The sequence below is a fragment of the Myotis brandtii genome, unplaced genomic scaffold, assembly GCF_000412655.1.
Source record: "Myotis brandtii unplaced genomic scaffold, ASM41265v1 scaffold50, whole genome shotgun sequence".
NCBI classification, from domain to species: Eukaryota; Metazoa; Chordata; class Mammalia; order Chiroptera; family Vespertilionidae; genus Myotis; species Myotis brandtii.
The window spans coordinates 802,726-822,381 of record NW_005369061.1 but is presented as its reverse complement, the minus strand read 5'-3'; the positions used below and the strand labels follow the sequence as shown (position 1 = coordinate 822,381).

The 19,656-nt window shown below is 59.4% G+C and overlaps 2 protein-coding genes across 2 annotated transcripts; one reads left to right on the top strand and one right to left on the bottom strand.

Moving 5' to 3' along the window:
- Positions 1-4: 4 nt before the first annotated feature.
- TP53I13 (tumor protein p53 inducible protein 13) lies at positions 5-3,834 on the top strand. Its single transcript, XM_005876859.2, has 7 exons — positions 5-76; positions 253-321; positions 548-589; positions 2,271-2,399; positions 2,539-2,736; positions 2,824-3,379; positions 3,480-3,834. Exons 1-7 carry the CDS (start codon positions 5-7, stop codon positions 3,590-3,592), a joined length of 1,179 nt encoding a protein of 392 aa, XP_005876921.1. The 3' UTR covers positions 3,593-3,834.
- Positions 3,835-4,143: 309 nt separating this feature from the next.
- GIT1 (G protein-coupled receptor kinase interacting ArfGAP 1) lies at positions 4,144-18,965 on the bottom strand. The gene is made up of 21 exons (XM_014548209.1): positions 18,750-18,965; positions 17,098-17,150; positions 16,761-16,813; positions 14,178-14,311; positions 13,639-13,751; positions 13,414-13,519; positions 12,480-12,697; positions 12,245-12,339; positions 11,870-11,912; positions 10,033-10,059; positions 8,162-8,209; positions 7,594-7,877; positions 7,329-7,461; positions 7,015-7,168; positions 6,703-6,933; positions 6,566-6,619; positions 6,290-6,376; positions 6,117-6,190; positions 5,829-6,011; positions 5,643-5,706; positions 4,144-5,518 (listed from the first exon to the last, which is right to left on the bottom strand). Exons 1-21 carry the CDS (start codon positions 18,963-18,965, stop codon positions 5,306-5,308), a joined length of 2,583 nt encoding a protein of 860 aa, XP_014403695.1. The 3' UTR covers positions 4,144-5,305.
- Between the last annotated feature and the right edge of the window lie 691 nt (positions 18,966-19,656).

Sequence of the window (19,656 nt, the reverse complement as noted above, 5' to 3'; positions counted from 1 at the left end):
TGGGATGGCGCCTCCTCCGCCTTCGCCCCAGCTGCTCCTCCTGGCAGCCCTGGCGGGGCTCCTGCGTCCCATGGAGGTAAGGCGACCCGCCCCTGAGAAGGCTCAGAGCTCTTCGCCGAAAGTTCGCCCTGGAAGGAGGAGCGCGCGGAGAGAGGACTAGGAGTCCTCCCCTGGCGGCAGGGCCTGGGTTGGGAGAGGGCAGGGCCCCCGCTGAGGCCAGCGCCCCAGCTCTTCTGCGCCTTGGACCCACAGGTGATGGCTGAGCCGGCCGAGGAGGCGGGAGCCCGTTGTCCGGGGGGCCTGTGGCCTCTGCCCCAACAGGTAGGAGCCTGGAGGGCGACGTGAGGGCGGGTGTGAAGGGGTAGCCCAGTCCCGCTCTGGCCCCTCTGCACCTCCAGTCACCCTCGGAAGGACCTCTGCCGGTTCCTCCATCCCTCAGTCGCCAATGTCTTCATCCCAACCTGGAGGCTTGGGGCTTACTGTCCCCTCCCCACGCCCACACAGGGCCTCCCAGCTGCTCTAAGCGCTCTTCTTTCCCCACATGTAGGTGTCACCGAGAGTGACTTACACCCGGAGGAGCCCACGGCAGGTGAGCACTATCAGGAGCCATCCAGGTGTCTGCACTTGCAGGCGTTCTCTGCCTTTTCTGCTCATCATCTCCATTTGTTACCACTTCCCTCAGGAAGAGGCAATGTGCTTAGTCCGGACGATGAGCCCCAGGCCTGTCTGCAAGGAATGCTGTTGAGTGGCTGGCTGTGTGGGCAGGATGATAGGAGGAAAAACAACAGCTCGTGCTCCAGATGTGCTGTGTGACTGTGGGAAGTCTCCTGGCTTCTCTGGGCCCCGGTTTTCTCCAAGAGAGGATATCAGTAACGCCCCTGCCCACGAGGAGCAAATGAACTGTGTGTGGCAGCACTTTGCAAAGTACGAAGCTGTATTGTGTCAGGAGCGTGCCTCCGATTACCAGGCTCCAAACCGTGGGTTCGCCTTGCATGGCTGCCTCTGTTTTTGCCAGAGGCCAGATAGCTTCCATATCCCTTTGGTTTTCCTTTTGAAAAATCTCACTTTTTTTTTTTTTTATCCTTGTGATAGTTCCAGGCCAAGAGACCTCATTCCACCTACCTGATTCCTTTCCTCAAACATCCCTTTCATGAGATCATTTTGCTGTTCAGAAGCCTTTGATGGCTCCTTATTTCCCACCTTATCATGACCGCACTCCCTTGCCCGGCTTTTCAGGCCCGACCTAGTTAATTAAGCCTTGTCTGACCTCTCCTAATCTGTGGCTCACCTACCACACATGTGAGTGCCAAGCTCATTCCCATGGCTCTACCTTTGCTCCAGTGCCGTGGTTGGCAAACCGCGGCTCGCAAGCCACATGCGGCTCTTTGGCCCCTTCAGTGTGGCTCTTCCACAAAATACCACGTGCGGATGTGCACGTACAGTGCATTCTCCTCCACTCCCTGTCCTGTCCTGACCTGAGGCTGACGCAGGGAGCTTCCTGGCCACCCACCATCCGTACACATCTGTCTTCAAAGCCCAGTGCGGGAGTCCGCTCTCCCATGAGACCGTGCCGATCACATCAGCCCTTGTCCATCACCTTCTCTAAATTTGCATAATGCTTATAACTTAAATCTTATCACTTAGCAACTAGCCAGTTTGAGTTTTATTAGTTTGCTCTTTCATTTGCATTAGTTCTGTTTCCCCGAGTTTCCTTTACATTCCCTGCAAGTGGAGTCCGGGAGTTCTCTTTTGGCATCTCCTACAGCACCTGGCACAGTGCTGAGCATCAGGTCAGCTCAATCAAAGAATATTAATTGATCAAGTGTTTCCATCCTGGGATTGTGCACCTGCTGCCCGTGTGCCCTGTACTTGGATGCCTTTGGGAGACTATGTAGATAGGATCAATGAAAAGAAGACTTGGTCTCCATAGAGGGGATGCTTACAGTCTAGACTGGGGACCTGTAGGACCGTCATTGCAGGTGCAGAGAAGTAAAGCTAAAGAGTGTGGTCAGAGTCTGGGATACCCAGGCACGCTGTCATGGAGGCTGTGAGCTTTGAGGGGTGGCACTTGATGGAGGAGGGGTGAAAGGAATGCTCAGAGGCACGAGGGAGTGCATGCCACTACCCAGGGTCCTTTTTCCTTTCCTGAACCCTCCTGGTGGAAGGGCCATGTTGCCATCCTGGGAGTCTCTTTAACCTGGCGCCAGATGGGAGAACGTGGGGCTCTCACAGAAGGCCCGGGCCTGGCTATCTCTGTGCCTTTCCTCCAGGCAGAGGATGTCAGCTTCCTCTACCATCCCTGTGCCCACCCCTGGCTGAAGCTCCAGCTGGTCCTCCTGGCCCACGTCCATGTGGCCCAGCCCTCCCTGGCCCCTGACTCCAGCCTCACTCAAGACCGGGTAAGTGGTTGGTGAAAGTCAATTGTCTGACACTGGCAGCGGCTGCAGCCCCGTGTGCAGGAAAAGGGACATTGGGGGCTTCCTCTTGTTCTCTCCCCACCTTCATGTTAGCTCTTCCAACAATTGCCTTCTTTCATAGCCCCTGGTGTTGGAAGCGTGGGGGGTGGTGCTGGAGATGGCATGGGTGGAGCCAGCCTGGGCTGCCCACTTGCTGAAGCGAAGGCGGTGGAAGAGGCAGAGGAAGAAGGCACAGTTCCTCTCTGACAGCCTTTCTGGGCCCTCTCCCTGGGCACGAACGCCGGACAGAGGGAGGCTGTGCCGGAGAGGGTGTGTGCAGGTGAGGAGTGGGGCCCAGCGTGGTTGGTGGTGTGGTCATGGGGTTACCTGGGGAGAGAGAGGATGAGTGCTGTCTCTTCTCCCCTAGGCCCCAGCTTTGGCCTTTACTCTGCGGAGCTGGCGGCCCCCAGGCCCAGAGGTGGTGTCTAGAGGGCCCAGGCAGCACTCCCCTGGTGGTGCCAAGAGGCGTGGGCTGCGGGCTGCCCTTGGTCTCCAGCCTACTTCCTCAGCCCCGAGGTTCCCCTCTGCTTCCCCATGGAGCGTGGAGACCAGGAAGCCCAAGCTAGGAACCCCAGGTGAAGGGGGTAATGCTCCATTTGTGCCCACTGCCCCCCTGCTACCTGGGGGGCCTCGAGGCAGTGCCAGCTCCAGGATAGAGGCCCAGGTGCCCAAAGGGCAAGGCAGCCCAGGTGGCTGTGCCTGTCCAAGCCAGGCTTCCTCAGCCGCTCGGGCAGCAGCACCTCCGCGGGCAGCCCGGGGCCCCACCCCACGCACGGAGGAAGCTGCCTGGGCTGCCATGGCCCTGACCTTTCTGTTGGTGCTGCTCACCCTGGCCACACTCTGCACTCGGCTGCACCGAAACTTCCGACGCGGGGAGAGCATCTACTGGGGGCCCGTGGCGGACAGCCAGGACACTGTGGCCGGTGAGACCTTCCCTTCCTCACCCATCCCTAGCCCCGCCCGGCCCCATGGCTTCCCTGCCCCTGACTTCCCTGCCCCTGACTGCTTCCCACCCGCCCACAGCTGTGCTGAAGAGGCGGCTGCTGATGAACCCGCGTCGGGTCAAGCGCTCACGCCGGAGACCCCTCCTCCCACCCACGCAGGACAGCGGCCCAGATGGGGACAGCTCCGACTGACCTGCCCCGGCCCTGCCACTGTGGCAGGTTTTGCCCCTCCCACCCCGGGGAGGCCGCGACCTCTGCCACGTGGACCACGCGCAGGGCCGCCCTCTGGTGGCCGGATGGAGCATTTGCAGAAGGGTTAGTTCTTAATGTGGTGTGTGTGGGGAAGGGTGGCCCAAGGAAGAAAAAGGAGCGGTTGTAGCCTCCTTTGCCAAAACTCTCTGTATTTTTAACTAAATTATTTTAGTAGAATCTTGCATTGAGTTTGTACATCTGCCATAGAGACATACTCACTCCCACCCGTGACACGGTCCTAGGCCATTTAGGTTGTGTGAGGTGGGGATTTTATAAAATTGGGCGCTGCCAACGGGGCCTTAGAGGCAGGGTTTGAGGAGGGAACCCCTCCCACCGCTGTGAGCGGGATGGTGGTGGTACTTACTGCACCTTACTTCCCAGCTCCCTCAGTGAGGCGGCGCTGTGTGCATTTTCTTCACACCTGACACCTTTCTCCCTTTCATGTTTGCCACCTCCCCAGCCCCTCCCCTCAAGTCTCAGCATCAGAAACAGCACATGATCACTTATTTATTTTTGATACAAATGTACATGATACACATCTTGACAGTCAGCCCACCCACCACCATACAGGTAGAGCCCGGCCCTGGGGCAGAGGCAGGACGGGAGAGGAGCTGGTGGGCGCGGCCATCTGCCTCTCCAGCCTCCCAGGCCGCAGCCCAGGTCCCCAGACACAGAGATGGCAGGCACAGGTGCTAGCCTCTCAGAGGTTATAGGGAGGGGCCTCTTGGCTGAGTCGGGGACCCTGGGGAGCCAGCCCCAGGCTCAGGCGCTCAGTTCTCTGCCCCAGCCAGCACACTCCCCCTCCACAGGGAAAGGGAGGGCAGATGGAGGGGAGTGGTTTTCATTTAAGTTTATAGAGAAAGGGGTACGAGTGGTGGGAGTGATGAGGGGAGGCAGTGGGCAGGACCCCAGTTGGTTACTCTGGCAGTCCCTGGCCCCAGGGTGGTGAGAGGGGCTGACCCCCCACACTGGTCCTGCAGCTCTGGTCCCCTCACCCTCACAAAACTCCACATGGACCAGGCCTCTGGAACGGCACTGCCGCCCCGTACACTCACACGCAGGGACACTTAGTTACCACGACGTTAAAATTAAGGGGTGGAAAGAGAAAAGAAGAAAAAGATTTCCAGTGTTTGCTGCTGGGGACCCCGGGACACAGGTGGGGCCGTTTGGCATTGAAGGAGAGCAGCATGGGGGCTGGTGGCTACAGGATGGGGACATCCACAGATTATGTACAAAGGAAGGGGTGCCCCCACTCAGCCCCCAACAGGGCTGAACTGGCTCATGGGGGTGGGATGCATGTGAGGGGAACCGCCCCACTTGGAGTGTCCCCACCAGACCCCCTGCGGAGGGTGCCCTGGAGGGCAAGGGGCTGGGAGTGATGCCTTACAGGCCCCTGCAGGCTAGAATGGGGGGGGACGCTATGTACAGGGGGAGGTGCGTGGAATGTGGGGGACAGGAGCTCCTGCCACCCCACCTCCCCATCCTTGGGGGCTGGAGGGGGCGGGCACCAGGGTGCCTGGCTGCCAGGGGAGAGTGGCAGCACTAAGGGCACTTGGTGCCAGCGGCTGCTGGGGTGGGGATTAGTGTCTGGAGTGGCCCATCTCCCATGGCCAGTGAGGTCCCAGGGTGTAGGTGAGGGTGTAGGGAGAGTGGTCACTGCTTCTTCTCTCGGGTGGTGATGGTGACCAGCTGCTTGGCAGCCTTGGCAATGTCATAGGCGCACTGGATCACCTGCTGAGTCAGCAGCTGGAAGTCCACAGGAGCGCCGGGCTCCGGAGGCACTGTCTTCCGGCACTCGCTCTGCAGCCGGTAGGCGCTGGCGTTGAGCAGCCGCAGGGAGCTGCGCACGGGCTCCAGGGCTGGTCTCTTTGGGAAGAGAGAGGCCATCTCAGCCTCAGGCTTTAAGCCGTGAGTACTGGTCAGGGCCCGGGGTGTCCACACCTGCCCCACCCCGAGGCCCTCCCAGTCCTGCTCCTCTCTGGCCCTGTACCTTTGGGAAGAGAGAGGCCATCTCCGTCACAGCCAAATGGATCTTCTCTGAACAGGGCACAAAGCTGTGGGGGAGGGCAGGCATTAGGGGCTCTCAGGGAAGGCTGCCAGGGACAGTGGAACACTGGCCCCTCTCTTGCCCTCAGCAACACCCACAGGCCATAGGAGCTGGAGCCCCACCCCATACCTGTCATGCTTGAATTCCTGGGCAGCCCGCAACAATTCCTGAATGTTCTTGGTGACCTGCTCTGTCTTCAGGATGACGTCCTCTGTGCTGGGAAGCCCGGGGTCCAGGTCTCCATCCAGGCTTTCCAGCTCTGGGTGGAAGTCCTCCTCCTTGCCCAGCTCTAGAAACCTCTTCCCTTCCAGTCTGGGGCGTGGGGACAGAAAGAGAGACGTTCTAGCCAGGAGGCCTCTTGCCTGTGCCCTCAGCCACTCCAGAACCCACCTGACCTCCCTCTGCCGGGCGCCTCACCCTAGCAGGGGGTCCCCACTTTGCGTGTTTTCATAGTCGCTGTCGGCACCGCTGCCGTGGCGGGAAAGTTTGCTCTGGAGGACGCAGGACAGGGCAGTAGGTGAGAGAAATTCACAGCCCACCCGCCACACATCCCATGCAGCCGTCCCTTAGGCACAGGGAGGAGACGTTACCGTGTGGCGGCTTCCTTCCTGGGAGCACGACAGCAGTGGGGAGGGGGGAGTGAAGGGCACAGCTGAGGCTGAAACCCCCTTCCGGATCTAAAACCCAGGACGGCTGGAGTCAGTCTCTCCTCCTCCCTGTGACCCACCTCCCAGCTTCCCCGCACGGAGGGTGGGGACCGTGTGTGTCTCGTCAGCCTGTGCCCAGCCTCCAGCACAAAGCCTGGCACCCACTGGGGCTCAGAACCTATCTGCAGACACGGACCCACTTGCCCCGGCCCTGCTTACCCGGTAAAGGCCGGCAGGGCCGTGCACTGAATAGATGGCGTCATCCTCCAGCTCCTGGGGGTTAGCACAGTAGGTGTCACGGAGGGCCCTGTGACGGATCAGCCCTGCGTCCCCACCACCTTGAGCCGGCAACTCACAGTGCTGTGGAAAGGCTGCAGCCGGGTGGCCAGCTCGTCCCCAGGGGGGCCCCCAAAGGGCTTCAGGGCCGAGCCTGGTTCATACATGGAGAAGGCCTGTCGGTCTCTGCGGTGGGCACTCCCACCAGGCCCCATGGATGAGTGTTCTGCCCGTTCGCTGGGGAGGGGGGGCGTGGGCACCGGCCCTGGCGGCTGCCGGATCTGCAAGTTCTCCGCCTGCAGCTTGTGGATCTGAGAGTGGAGGGGTGTCAGAAACTCCAGAGGGTCCCGGCAGCACCCCCACCTCCCCACTGGAAGCCCCCACGCCCTCACCTCCCTCTGCAGCCTCCGGAGCTCGTCACTCAAGCTACTGTTGACCTTCATGAGCTGCTGCACCTTGGCCTCGGAGGTAGCCAGGGCCTTCTTGAGCTCCAGGTACTCCTGCAGCGTCACGGCCCCGTCAGACAGGTCTGAGGAATCCATGCTCTGCGAGGTGGGACAGAAGCCGGTCAGCCGCCAGGGACGGGGACGGAGGGCTGCTCTCCAAGCTGTGACCAGCCCACTCGTCCCCGAGGCCCTGGGCGACAAGAGGATGGAGCTGGGCCTGATTCACGGCCCCGTCAGACAGGTCTGAGGAATCCATGCTCCGAGCACGGTTGTTCCGCGTGGCGCCGGCACTGCGCAGAGGCTCCTGGTCGGTGTCCTCGTCCGAGGCCACGCTGTCGTAGTCGTGCTGGTCGTCGAGGTCACTCTGGCTCCGCACAGACAGCTCGAGGTTGTCTGAGGGCACAGGCCTGTCACTCAGGGCTCAGCCACACCACCCGTCTATCATGCAACCCCCGAAGGGAGCCATGAAAGAGAATATCCTGGAGCCGTGCCCGTCCCCCACAGCTCCACCCTCGCCCTCCCCACCTGTGGGGCTGCTCAGGCTCTTGCCCTGCTGTCTCCGCTTGGCCTCGCTGAGAATGTCGATGATCAAGGTGGCAAACTCTCGGGCATTAAAGCGGGCCAACTTCTGACGCCCCTGGTTCCGTGTGGCTGAGTATTCAGGGTTAACAGGCAGGAAGGGCACAGCGCTGCGCTCTGTCACCAGGGTGCTGTGGTTCTGGGTAGCCAGCCATACAGCGTCATTTTCTCTGCGATCCACCTCATCATACATGTCCATGGCAAGTTCCTCAAAAAGCCGGTTGCTGAGCCTGTGGGGCTGCTCAGGCTCTTGCCCTGCTGTCTCCGCTTGGCCTCGCTGAGAATGTCGATGATCAAGGTGGCAAACTCTCGGGCATTAAAGCGGGCCAACTTCTGACGCCCCTGGTTCCGTGTGGCTGAGTATTCAGGGTTAACAGGCAGGAAGGGCACAGCGCTGCGCTCTGTCACCAGGGTGCTGTGGTTCTGGGTAGCCAGCCATACAGCGTCATTTTCTCTGCGATCCACCTCATCATACATGTCCATGGCAAGTTCCTCAAAAAGCCGGTTGCTGAGCGCCTGCAGCTTCTTCTTGGCAGCTTTGGCCAACTCAGACAGGTCCAGGCTATCGGCCATCTGTGGAATGATATAATGTCCATTCTTGTGATTCTCGGGCATTAAAGCGGGCCAACTTCTGACGCCCCTGTGAGGCAGAGAGAGCCGGGCTGGCATGACGGGGCTGCTGCTACCTGCCATTAGCTACCCGCTTTAGCCACAGCTAAAACATCCCAGCCGGCTCCTTGTCCAGGGCAGGGGGTGAGGGATGGCACAGGTTCAGGGTGCCTAGGGGAGCTCGCAGGAAGAGGCTGCAACCCACCCCCGAAGCTGCTCACCAAGTGCTCAAAAGAACAGCTTCTTCCCCACGCCCAGTCGCAGTGCCAGCCGGGCCAAGGGAGGCCTTGGGCAGGGGTGGAGAAGAGCAGGCCCGGGCCCAGACAATAGCTGGTGAGGAAGGCAGGGCCCACAGAGCTGGCGACCCCTGGAAGGCCCCCCACCAAGTCTCCTTACCTGGTTCCGTGTGGCTGAGTATTCAGGGTTAACAGGCAGGAAGGGCACAGCGCTGCGCTCTGTCACCAGGGTGCTGTGGTTCTGGGTAGCCAGCCATACTGTGGGGGAGGAGCAGGGAGCAGATTGTCCAGGGTGGCCAGGCCCATGGGTTGGGGTGGGGGAGAGGCTGAGCACAGCTTTCCTAGCTCCTCCCCAGGCCCACAGAGCTTGGTGACCAAAACAGGGGTGGTCTTCAGACAGGCGCTGGGCAAGGCCAGCTGGAGACTGACACAGAACAAGACTACTCCCTCTCACCAGGCCCAGCCGAGTTTGGGCTGGAATCTGGCTGTGGCCAGGAAGGAGTGATGGGGGGGAGGGAGGGGAGCGGGGTGCAGGGGGCGGAGCAGGACTGGGGCGAGAGCCAAAGTGGGAGGCAGCTAGAGCAGGGATGAGCCCCAGTGGGGGGTTGGGGGGTAGGAGGAGCAGGCTGGCTGCCTCCAGCTCAGCACACTCTGCCCAGCTGGGGAAGCTGCCCAGGCGGGCTCACAGCTGGCAGAGGCTTACACAGGCCTGCCGAGCAGACCAACCCAGGCACCCCTTCTTAGTTTCGACCAAAGTACTCGAGAGCCACACCAGGTCCTATCCTTCCCTAGTGGGTAGTTACTCTGTCCCAGCTCACCAGCGTCATTTTCTCTGCGATCCACCTCATCATACACGTCCATGGCAAGTTCCTCAAAAAGCCGGTTGCTGAGCTGGAGGCACAGAGGGGGTCAAGGCTTTGTCAGATCCACTGGCCCCGGTGCCGACAGGGCCAGCTCGCCAGGTATCATAAGGTGTGGGAAACCACTTGTGTCCCTTATGCCACCCAGCCCCAGTCTCAGAACTGGAAACTCTGTCTGCCAAGCTCCAAGATGGGAGAGGGCAAAAGGGAGGCCAGACTACACCAGCTAATGCCACTGTAGGTCAGAAGTGGAGCTAGGGCCCTGGGATCCTTTGAAAGGCAGAGCCAGGGTCAAAGACAAGAGGTGGAGAAGTAGAAAAGAGGAGACTGGGGAGGCTGGAGTGAGAGCAGGTCAAAGACTTGGAAAAGGACACCAGGTCAGAGGAAGGGGGAGCGATCAGAGGGGCGGGTGGGGGGTTGTTAGGAATGGGGCAGACTCACCGCCTGCAGCTTCTTCTTGGCAGCTTTGGCCAACTCAGACAGGTCCAGGCTGTGGACAAGGGGACGCCGAGAACGGGGAAGAAGGGAGAGACCAGACATGAGATGTGGCCAGACCCTTGCCAATGACCCCCCTAAACATGCAGAGATCCCAGGGAGACAAGACCCCAGATGCCACACAACAAGAGCCACCCCGCCCCGCCCAACCTCCAGAGCCTGCTCCCGCGGCAGACACCAGATACCTCTGAGACATGCACTTTTGCCGAGATCTAAGTCCAGAGGAAGGCAGCAGAGGGAGGAACAGGACAGAGGCAGCAATTACCCAGCAGAAGGGCAGCACACGCCTTCCCACGTCAAGCTCAGACTCATCTCTGTGCACACGCCAGACTCAGAATGTACAAAATGACCTCATTCCACCCCCCCCCCCCCCCCCCCCCCCCCCCCGCCGGGGCCGCCCCCCCCTCGGCTCGCTCCTACTCTCAGTGACCCACTCACCCAGCACCATCCGCTCCTGGGAGCCACCTGAAACCTTCCTCAGCCGCAAGCCTTTGCCCGACTTTTCCCAGGTTCTGCCATCATTTCCTCCTGCCTGGGCTTTTGCTATCATTTATTAATCCATCTTCCCCCTCCCAGTCTTGCCCTTACAAAACTCTTTTCTACCTAGCACTCAGGGTGATCTTTTTGACGCACCTGGCGGCACTATTCCTGGCCATATAAACATCTCAGCAATAACAGGTATAGATGGCATACTTCAACAAAAAGCTCATTTAAAAAATATGCTAAATGCTTTGCATGCATTATCTTATTTAATCTTCTCAACAGCCCACAAAGACAGGTACAGTGGCCCTCATTTCCAGATAAGATAACGAAGGCTCTGAGAGGTTAAGCAGCCTGCTTGGAGTCACACAGCCAGGGAAGCAGCAGAGCTGGCTCCACACACCCCCATGCTGGAACCTCTCTGCTCTCGGGAGGGTCACAGCTTTTCTCAGGACTCACAGGACTGGCCACTCCGTCTCTATTCCAGTCTTGCTCCTGGGATTCCCGGCCTCTCACATATGCTGTAGTCTCACCATCTGCTTGCAGTTCCTGGCATAGCATTCCTAACGTCTATGCCTCTGTCTCTCTTGCTGTACATCCCACACTGAACTACAACTGTCTGACTAGGCTGCCTCCCTTTCTCTACTGTGAGCTCCTTAAAGGCAGGGATGATGTCTGAGCCACCTCTGTGTCTCAGTGCCAAGAACAGCAGCTGGCACTGCGAAGGTGCTCCGTTAACATTTCATTGAGTTTGTGCCCATATGTGTTTACAACACCCCCCTGCCACGCAGGCACACACACCAGGCAGAATCAGACCAAAGAAGTAGGGGGAGTCTCGGGATTTCAGAACAGAGGAGTCTGCGTTCAAGAATCCAAGGTGCCAGATCTGACAATCCCCATCTGCCCACACCGCCCTTTGCTCTCCAGATCCAAGCCAGCAGGCACAGCTGGGCATAAAGACGGCCATCGGAGGCAGCCACCAGGTGGCGCCAGCATCCATCTTGTAAGCTGGGTAAGGAGTGGAGGTGGTACCTCCCAGCCTGGGCACCTGGGGCCTCTCAGATCAGAGGCAGAAACACCTGGATTGTGCCACGCCCCGCCCTCCAGCCCCTGCCAATTTATGAACACACCACACGGGGCTGGCCAGTTACTCAGATCCCTGGAGCCCACCACCTTTTCACTGAAGAGCAGAGGTTTATCTAAGATTTCAGTGGGGCCAGTGTCACTGGGAATAGAACCCGGTGACCCACTGCTCTTGGGGGTGCTCCTTGTACTCAAGCACTCAGTTTTTGACAGAAGGGGGCTCAGGTTATGCTGGCTGTGTGCTAAGTTGACACTTATCTGCCCTGGGGCCCAGAATGAGGGAGTAAGGACTAGACGATGAAATGTTTGTGCTTTCAGCCCCTAGAGGAGTTCGGTGGGGAATGTGGAGGGGTCCCAGGCCCCTAAAGCCTGGGGCGCTGGAGGGGTGGGGGCTCTGGGGGTCAGACACCAACATGGCCTCTAACAGCCTCTGGGACAGGAAACCAGGTGGGCACTCACCTATCGGCCATCTGTGGGATGATATAATGCCCATTCTTGTGATCTGAACAAAAATAAAAATGCAGTCACTGATGCTGAGTGGCCTTAGCAGCTGGAAGCCCACCTCACTGCCATGAGCAGGGACAGGCACCCAGAAGTGTCAGGGGAAAGCCAGAAGGGCAGGCCACCGCCAGCAGCCTGGGAGCTGGCTAGAAGTTATGCCCACCCCCACTCCCTACCCCAGTGTGCTGAAGCCCAGAGCCTGCAGCAATTTCACAGGAGCCAGTTGCTTAGCAACACTGTTCCCCAGCCGGCTTTGTCACCATGGCACCTGCTGCTGAGGTGTGTCTGGGTCCCACCTGCCTGGCCCAGCCAGGCCTGCCCCGCTCTGCTCACCAGGCTTTCGTCCACAGAGATAGAAGGCCAACCGGTCAGTGAGCTCATACTGGCACTCGACTAGCCTTTCTGCCAGCTCATGGTGCCCCGCCTGCCTGGCATAGTCAATGGGTGTTGCTAGCCTTTCTGCCAGCTCATGGTGCCCCGCCTGCCTGTGGGGAGGGGGCATGGCTCAGCCTGCAGCAGCAGCCCTCTCCCCCCACCCCCCAAGCCCCACCCTTCAGCCAACCCTCACCTGGCATAGTCAATGGGTGTTCGGCCATTAACGTCAGGAGAGCCAGGATCAGCCCCATACACTACAAGAAGCTCGGCCTGCAGCGTCTGCCCGGCCTTGGCAGCCACGTGCAGAGGCGTGGTGCCCTTCTCTGGGTGGAAGAAGTTGGCCTGGGCACCCAGGGACAGCAGGCGTAGACATGTCTCCAAGTTGCCTGTCCGCACGCTTGAATGCAGTTGCTGCAAGGAGTGGAAGCGTTCAACAAACGTGTGAGCCCCTCCTCCACGCAGCACCTGGTATTGGAAGCACCTGGGACTCCCACAGCTCCAAGGGCCCAGCTGAAGTTCGGGTGTCTGGGAGGACAGAGGGCTTCCCACTAGGAGTTAACACCAATTAATAGTAGCTGTTGTCAGTCACTATCTACCACAGTGGTTCTCAACCTTGGCTGCACATTAGAATCACCTGGGAATCTTTTTAAAATCCTGATTTCTGGGCCTCATCCTCCGGAAATTCTGTTTCTTGGTTATGGGGTGGGGCCACAACATTAGTAACAAAGAAACAGAATATCCGGAGGATGAGGCTCAGAAATCAGGATTTTAAAAAGATTCCCAGGTGATTCTAATGTGCAGCCAAGGTTGAGAACCACTGCTCTACCACATGCTGTGTGCTCTGCTTGGAACAGACATTATATATGAGATGATGCTGTTCTTTTCCATTTTATAGATGAGAAAACTGAGGCTCTGAGGCTAAGGAACTACCCCAAGTTTTCCTGGCTTTTGGGGGCAGTTGGGGAATTTTAGCCTGTGTGTCCACCTGGGAGTTGAGGGCTTTGACCACATGCAGCCTGACCTCGCTGCCATTGGGGCCCAGGGCTGAGAGGTGACCAAGGAGAAGCCTTCAGGGCGTTATGGGTGAGGAGAGGCCCGCCCGCCCATCCATCGTGGGCCCCTCAAACCTTGCTGAGGTCTTTGGCGGTGACCCCGTCGTCATCCCGGCAGGGAAGCTTGTGCACAAATGCCAGCATCTGGTACTTGGCCCTGATGAACTCTGACTTGATGGGGCTGCACGGGGCACACAGGAGGAAATGGGGAGCAGAGCGAGAGGCTAGTTACCAGGCCACCTCCCAGGCCCATGTCCCAGACCACACAGCCCCTGCCACCACCCCTCCCACCCGACTCACTGGACTTTGTCTTGGGGGTTGGCTTTGCGCCGGCCGCTCTGCACTTGTGCGGGGTCCAGCAGGGAATGCTCCCAGATGGAGTTGGCCCCGTTGCTGGCGAGCGTGTGCACCATCTGCGGGGAGGAGATGCCAAGTGAGAGCCCACTGAGTGCTGGGCACCAGGCACCGGCCACAGCCAGTGTGGCTGCAGAAGTACCAAAGGGCCTACTGGGTGCCTGTTCACTGCTGCACCTCCATCCCGTCAGGCCACCCAAGGTTGTGGGTCCTATTTAGAACTCCAGGTCACATGACCAGCATGCCAAGACTGAGAGAGGTTAAGCGACCTGCTCAGTGCTACATGGCCAAGCTAGTAAGTGGCAGAGCAGAGAGGAGAGCCCGTCTGTCTGACTCCAGTCCTGGATGCCCCTCTCTCAGATGAGTGGGTGGGTTTGGGGTGGGTTAGGGTCTTCCCCAGGCAGGTGTGTATGTTAGTCTGAGGGAAATGTGCTGCGATGAGCACACACTGTGGAGAGGGAGGAAGGGCGGGCCAGCACCCGTACCTGCAGCAGCGTGGGAGGCCAGGCGCTGTGGCGAAGGTGCTTGACAATGGAAATGTGGCGTCCCAGGCTCCGGTGCACACTGCAGCACTCGTCACACACCAGCACACCCCTGCTGATGGAGGCCCAGCCAGGGTCTGCCGGGTGGAAGCCGGGGTCAGCCATAGGCAGATGCAGGCAAGACCCCCTGAGCACTGCTCTGGGCCAGCACTATGCTTAGTATCCGCACACATTCACTCACTTGGTCCCTCAGAGGTCTAGGAAACTGGGACATCAGCAGGCACAGGCGACTGATGAGGAAGCTGAGCTAAGGTAGCGAGGGATTTCCACACAGGCTCGCAGCTGGCGACTGACACAGCCAAGCCCTTTCCTACACATAGTTGGCCTCTGGGAAGGTGTGGTCCCCAGGGCCTACTCAGCGGGCATGGTTTCCTGTCCTGCAGTCACCACTATCATTCCCACAGCCTTCCCCAGGGAACAAGACTGCTACCCGAGCCCTTCCCCAGGGAAGCAGGGATCCCCTAGGGGACGGGACCCCGATGTTTCCACACCACTCATCCCTACGCACTCCTCCTGTGTCTGGGTCAGTGCCACATCGCTCCTGCACCCAGACTTCTGTTGGAGCCAATGGCTCACCTGCCGGACCCATCGCAACCCCAGGGACACCTGACTGCCCTCATCCTGCCCAGGCAGAGCCTTTGCCTGCCTGAGCCTCCTGTCACCATCACTGATGGAATCCCTCTTAAGGGGGATGGGGAGAGCAGAGGAACTAACGCTGACTGAGCACCCACGATGTGCCACTGGGTGCTGTACGTATGATGCCTCTCAACTGTCAGGCCAGGTAGGAAAGGCTACCATTGAGGAAATAGTGCCTCAAGAGAGGTTAGCGCACTTGCACAAGGTCACGCAGCCAGTGAGTGGGAGTGCTGGGATACGGACCCAGGCACTTAGATGCCAGAGACCGTGCCATGTCCAGAACCGCTGCTGTCCCTGTGCCTCTGTCCTTCAGGGGACAGCCCCCAGGGGACAAGGGGGCTCTGGGAACCTCTCTCCACTCCTTGAGAAGTGAACTTTGGAAACAAGAAGGGGGCCAGGACAGGGTGGGAGCTCTCAAGGGCAGGGGCGATGCCACCCATCCCAGACCCCTTGGGAGAGGGGGAGGAGACAGCTGCATACAGCTCAGGCTGTGGAAAGGTCACGGGGGAGAAAGCAGCCATTGTGTGCCACTGGAGAGTGGGGGCAGGGAGCCTTCTCCCAGGACACTGTGCTCTGCCCAGACCCCACCCCTCCCCGTCTCAGGAAGCCCTGTCCTGGGAGGGGAGGCTGGCTCTCTGCCTCGCCCCATGGTGCTCAGGGGTAACGAGAGCCTCTGCAACCAGAAGCTGATTCTCAGACCTTTCCCCGAAAGGACTTCATCAGAGTCCCCGGGAGAATCGCGAGGAGACTGATCAGGGGGCAGGAGCCTTCTCCCAGGACACTGTGCTCTGCCCAGACCCCACCCCTCCCCGTCTCAGGAAGCCCTGTCCTGGGAGGGGAGGCTGGCTCTCTGCCTCGCCCCATGGTGCTCAGGGGTAACGAGAGCCTCTGCAACCAGAAGCTGATTCTCAGACCTTTCCCCGAAAAGGACTTCATCAGAGTCCCCGGGAGAATCGCGAGGAGACTGAGTCAGGGTGCAGCATGAGCTCTGCCCACTGCAAGTCGCCCCTCATAGCATGGGGACAGGAAGCGACAGAGGGCCTCAGCTCTTTGAGTCAGGGATCCCCCACCTCCCCAAAACAAGGCAACAGGAAAACACAAGACGCTCACTATACACCTTCTTGGGGAGCTCATTCCAGGGGCCCAAGAGTAGGGAGCCCGCCATCTGTGCCAAGATGGGCAGCCCTAAGGCACACTTGAGTGTTGGCTTCACCCAAGGAGTGAGACACTCCAGGCGTGAAAAGCTCCCTCCCCCACTCCCCAACACCACTGGGCCAGGGGTCTGCCCTCCAGCCATCACCGGCAGCCCAGGCAGGAAGCTGGAAATGACGCAGCCTAAATTCCTCTTGTTGAAATGGTGGGGTTTCCTGTAAGTGGGGAGCCGCCCAGGCCAGGATCACAAATGGACCGCCCTACCAGAGAAGCCCAGCCTAGGAGGACTGGCCAGAACAGCCACGGCAAGTCCCTGAATATGGCAGCGACCAACACACTAGGATCTGGGGAATGTGGCCCAAGACTCTGCCTGCCACTCTCCTAGGCTGGGAGGGGGTCCTCCCTCCTCACACGTCCACAGTGACCTGAAATAGGAAGGGCGGGCAGGGGACACGGTCCTGGTGTGGGGCACACTGGTGCCAGTTCAGTTCTGACTGACAGATGAGAAAGCCCACTCCCTGCTCCTTATGCCCAGGGGACACTGGACATACCCAAGCAAGAGCCCCCAAGCCTCACCTAGGCCAGTTGCTAAGCAGAAGGGCCAGGAAGGGTTCCTGAAAGTCAATGCCTATTGAAGTTTAAGGTTAAAGGGACTCTTGTCCCAAAGAGAATCTCTGGACCAAACTTGGGGCAGAAGAGAGACAGGGAATGTCAGGGCCAGGGGATGTGGTGACCAACCTGGTACCTGCCATCCTCCTCCTGGACTCCTGCCTCCCGTCAGGGCGGGGGTCCTGAGGGAATATTATCCAGTGCCAACCCCATGGAGGCTTCTCCCAAGATAAATTCAGGCCACCTCTTAAAGCCTAGTGGCCTCTGGGGCCGGTAGGTCTGCTCTAAGGCTAGCCTCTCCTGAGCTAGGGACCAGATCCTCACTGGGGAAGAGAGAGAAGCCCACCACACTGAAAGCAGGCAAGAGGAATCTACAGAAACGGAGGTCAGAACGGCAGTTACCTTTGGGGGACACTGACTGGGCGGAGGCACAAGAAAACCCCGCAGAGTGATGGAAATGCTCTACCTCTGGACTGGAGTGATGGCTACAGCTATACACACACGTACAAACTCATCATGCTAAACAGAAAGGTGTGGGCAGTTTGCCATTCATGTTATATCTCAATGAAAGAGGAAGAAAGCCCACCATTCACCCCATCCCACAATCTATATATATAAAAGTCTAAGCGACTGAACAACCGAATGATCGAATGACCAGTTGACCGGTCGCTATGACGCACACCAAACACCAGGGGGCAGACGCTCAACACAGGAGCTGCCCCCTGATGTTCAGTGTGCTCCCACAGCCAACCTCCAACAGCCCCTCCCTCTGGCTGGCCAACCTCCCGTGCCCCGATCGGCCCGATCGCCGGCCAGGCCGAGGGACCCCACCTGTGCACGAATTCGTGCACTGGGCCTCTAGTAATCTATACTATGAAGAGACACATGAGCCTGCAGGTTCCCAAATGTCCCCAGCTGGTGGCCGGCCTTGATCATCCAAGGTGCCTGTAGGTCTCCACTCCTGTGCCGGAGGCCGCAATGCAGGCCCTTAGGGTGAGGAACAAGCCCTTGAGAGCTGGGCCAGGACTGCGTGGCAGGGGGAGGATGGGGGAACACACGTTCTGCAGGTTCCCTGACCCCAGCCCCTCTCCTGGACTCCCAAGGCAGGCAGGGGCACAGATGGTGCCATGACCAACTGCCTCACAACACACTCACACTTATCCCCTGCGTGCCCAGGCCTGGGAGCAGAGGGAGGACAGGGGCCTTTGGGGTCAGGCTGCATCTCACCTTTGACCTCCATAACCACCCCCCAAATTAACCAACTACAAGAAGCCACGACCCCATTCCTAGGGCTGGGACTGCAGGGTTCGGGTCACAGCGAGGGAAGCCTATGACTCTGGGTAGGAGGCACACACCAGGGGTGGCTCTGGGTCTGAGCTCCAGACAGCTGCCTACTCTCAAGCCTTTTACTTGGGCTGAGAGTAGTTCCCACACGGAGAATGCCATTCCACGCATCATACAGCGGGGGCTGGAGCAGACCCAAGTAGCCAGCAGGGGTCCTGACCAGCATCCAAACACGCGGGGCGTGCCTGCTCTGTGCCAGACACCTTGCGAGGTGCTGGGTGGGGTGATAAGACTTTGTCATCACCCTCACCTTCTCACCATTTGCCTCTTCCTGCCCTAATCAAGGGAAAATGAGGTCCCCAGGGCACAAATGCCTCTGAGGATCACGGACCAGGGGTAAGAGTTGGGCAGTACAAACACATCGGAGACACACCATTCCTCCCCCGAGCCCAGTGGCCATCCAGAGACTGCAGCCAAACAGGCAAATGAAATGGAAAAAAGACAACTGCCTTGCTGATGCTGCTCTGTATCCCTCAAACCCAGAATCAGGACCACAGATTTGGAGACGGGACACTCAAAAATCATTTCTACTCCAACTTCTTTGCCTTACAGTTGAGGAAACTGGGGACAGAGCGAGGGAGGTCTTGCCATGGGGTCACGGAGTCAGCTGCAAACAAAGGTAACCCTAAAACCCAGGCTCCGCTGAAAGGGTGTCTGCTGTGCACGCTACTTCCACCCAGCAGAGCGGCACAACCGCCTGGGACAGACACACAGAAGAGAAGGCACGCTCTCCTCTTCGCCCTTCTATCCCTAGGGCTGGGGCACGGGGATCACCGTTTCCCGTATCCCCAGACAGCGTGTTCGGAGCCCGCTGGAGGGTGGCATGCCTCGAGAGGAGGCCTCAGGGCTATAACCAACCAGAGTGCCATGCCTCTGCCAGGCGCCCACAGTTCCCAAACACTCCAGGCTGGAGCCGTCGGAGCCACCAGAGCATCTGTGAGTCTCAACCTGTTGGGGTCCTGGGCTGTCCAAAGAACGTCTGGATGTCATGGGCCCACAAAACAGCACCCCACACTCTCACACCTAGTCTGTCCACAGTCCCCCTAGAGTCCACAGACCCCCTGAGGCTGCCCAGGGAGACCGTTCCTTTTCTAAAGAGAAGATGGACAAGGCCAGGGCTCCCCCCCGCCCCCCACCTGCCGAGCCCCATCACTGGCAGTGTCCTCCCACATCAGAAGGGAGCGGCCTGGTGGGTCACTGCGCCTCACTGCCTCAGCAGGTCGGGGGGTTCACATCAGCCTGGAGCTGACGGCTGGGAAGAAGGGAAACACCACGGTACACACAGCCAAGAGGCAAGCCAGGGAGCCAGCGGGCTCCTGGGGAACCTAGAACCCCGCAACGCGACTCCCTACCCACTTCTGGTCAGACGGGGCTAGGGGACCAGGCTAGGGGGGGAATCTGCCCAAACTGGGGCGACGCCAAGCTCCGTTTCCCGAGCAGGCCTGCCCGAGGCACAGGAAACGCCGAGTCCAGCTGGTCCCAGTCGCCAGGTGGCCCGGGGTCTGCCTCCGAGGAGGATGCTCGGGCTCACACGGGCCCTGCACGCCAGGCCCTGCAAGGCGCCCCAGCCTGGGGAGCCAGGGGCCGGGAGTCCTGGGAGCAGCCACCCCTCATCTGCTCCCGAGGAAACAGGATCCCAGCTCCCCCCTCCCCCCGGCCCATCTGCCCGGCTCTCTGCCCC

Bases quoted from the DNA above. Each gene is read 5' to 3' on its own strand.
- GIT1 (XM_014548209.1), bottom strand. From the start codon at position 18,965: ATGACATCCAGACGTTCTTTGGACAGCCCAGGACCCCAACAGGTTGAG. The intron at 14,312-16,760 runs GTTGGTCACCAC...TCCACCCGGCAG, and splicing joins AGGAGGATGGCAGGTACCAG to ACCCTGGCTGGGCCTCCATC. The intron at 8,210-10,032 runs GTATCTGGTGTC...GATGGCCGATAG, and splicing joins CAAAAGTGCATGTCTCAGAG to CCTGGACCTGTCTGAGTTGG.
- TP53I13 (XM_005876859.2), top strand. From the start codon at position 5: ATGGCGCCTCCTCCGCCTTCGCCCCAGCTGCTCCTCCTGGCAGCCCTG. The intron at 77-252 runs GTAAGGCGACCC...TTGGACCCACAG, and splicing joins GGCTCCTGCGTCCCATGGAG to GTGATGGCTGAGCCGGCCGA. The intron at 590-2,270 runs GTGAGCACTATC...CCTTTCCTCCAG, and splicing joins CCCGGAGGAGCCCACGGCAG to GCAGAGGATGTCAGCTTCCT.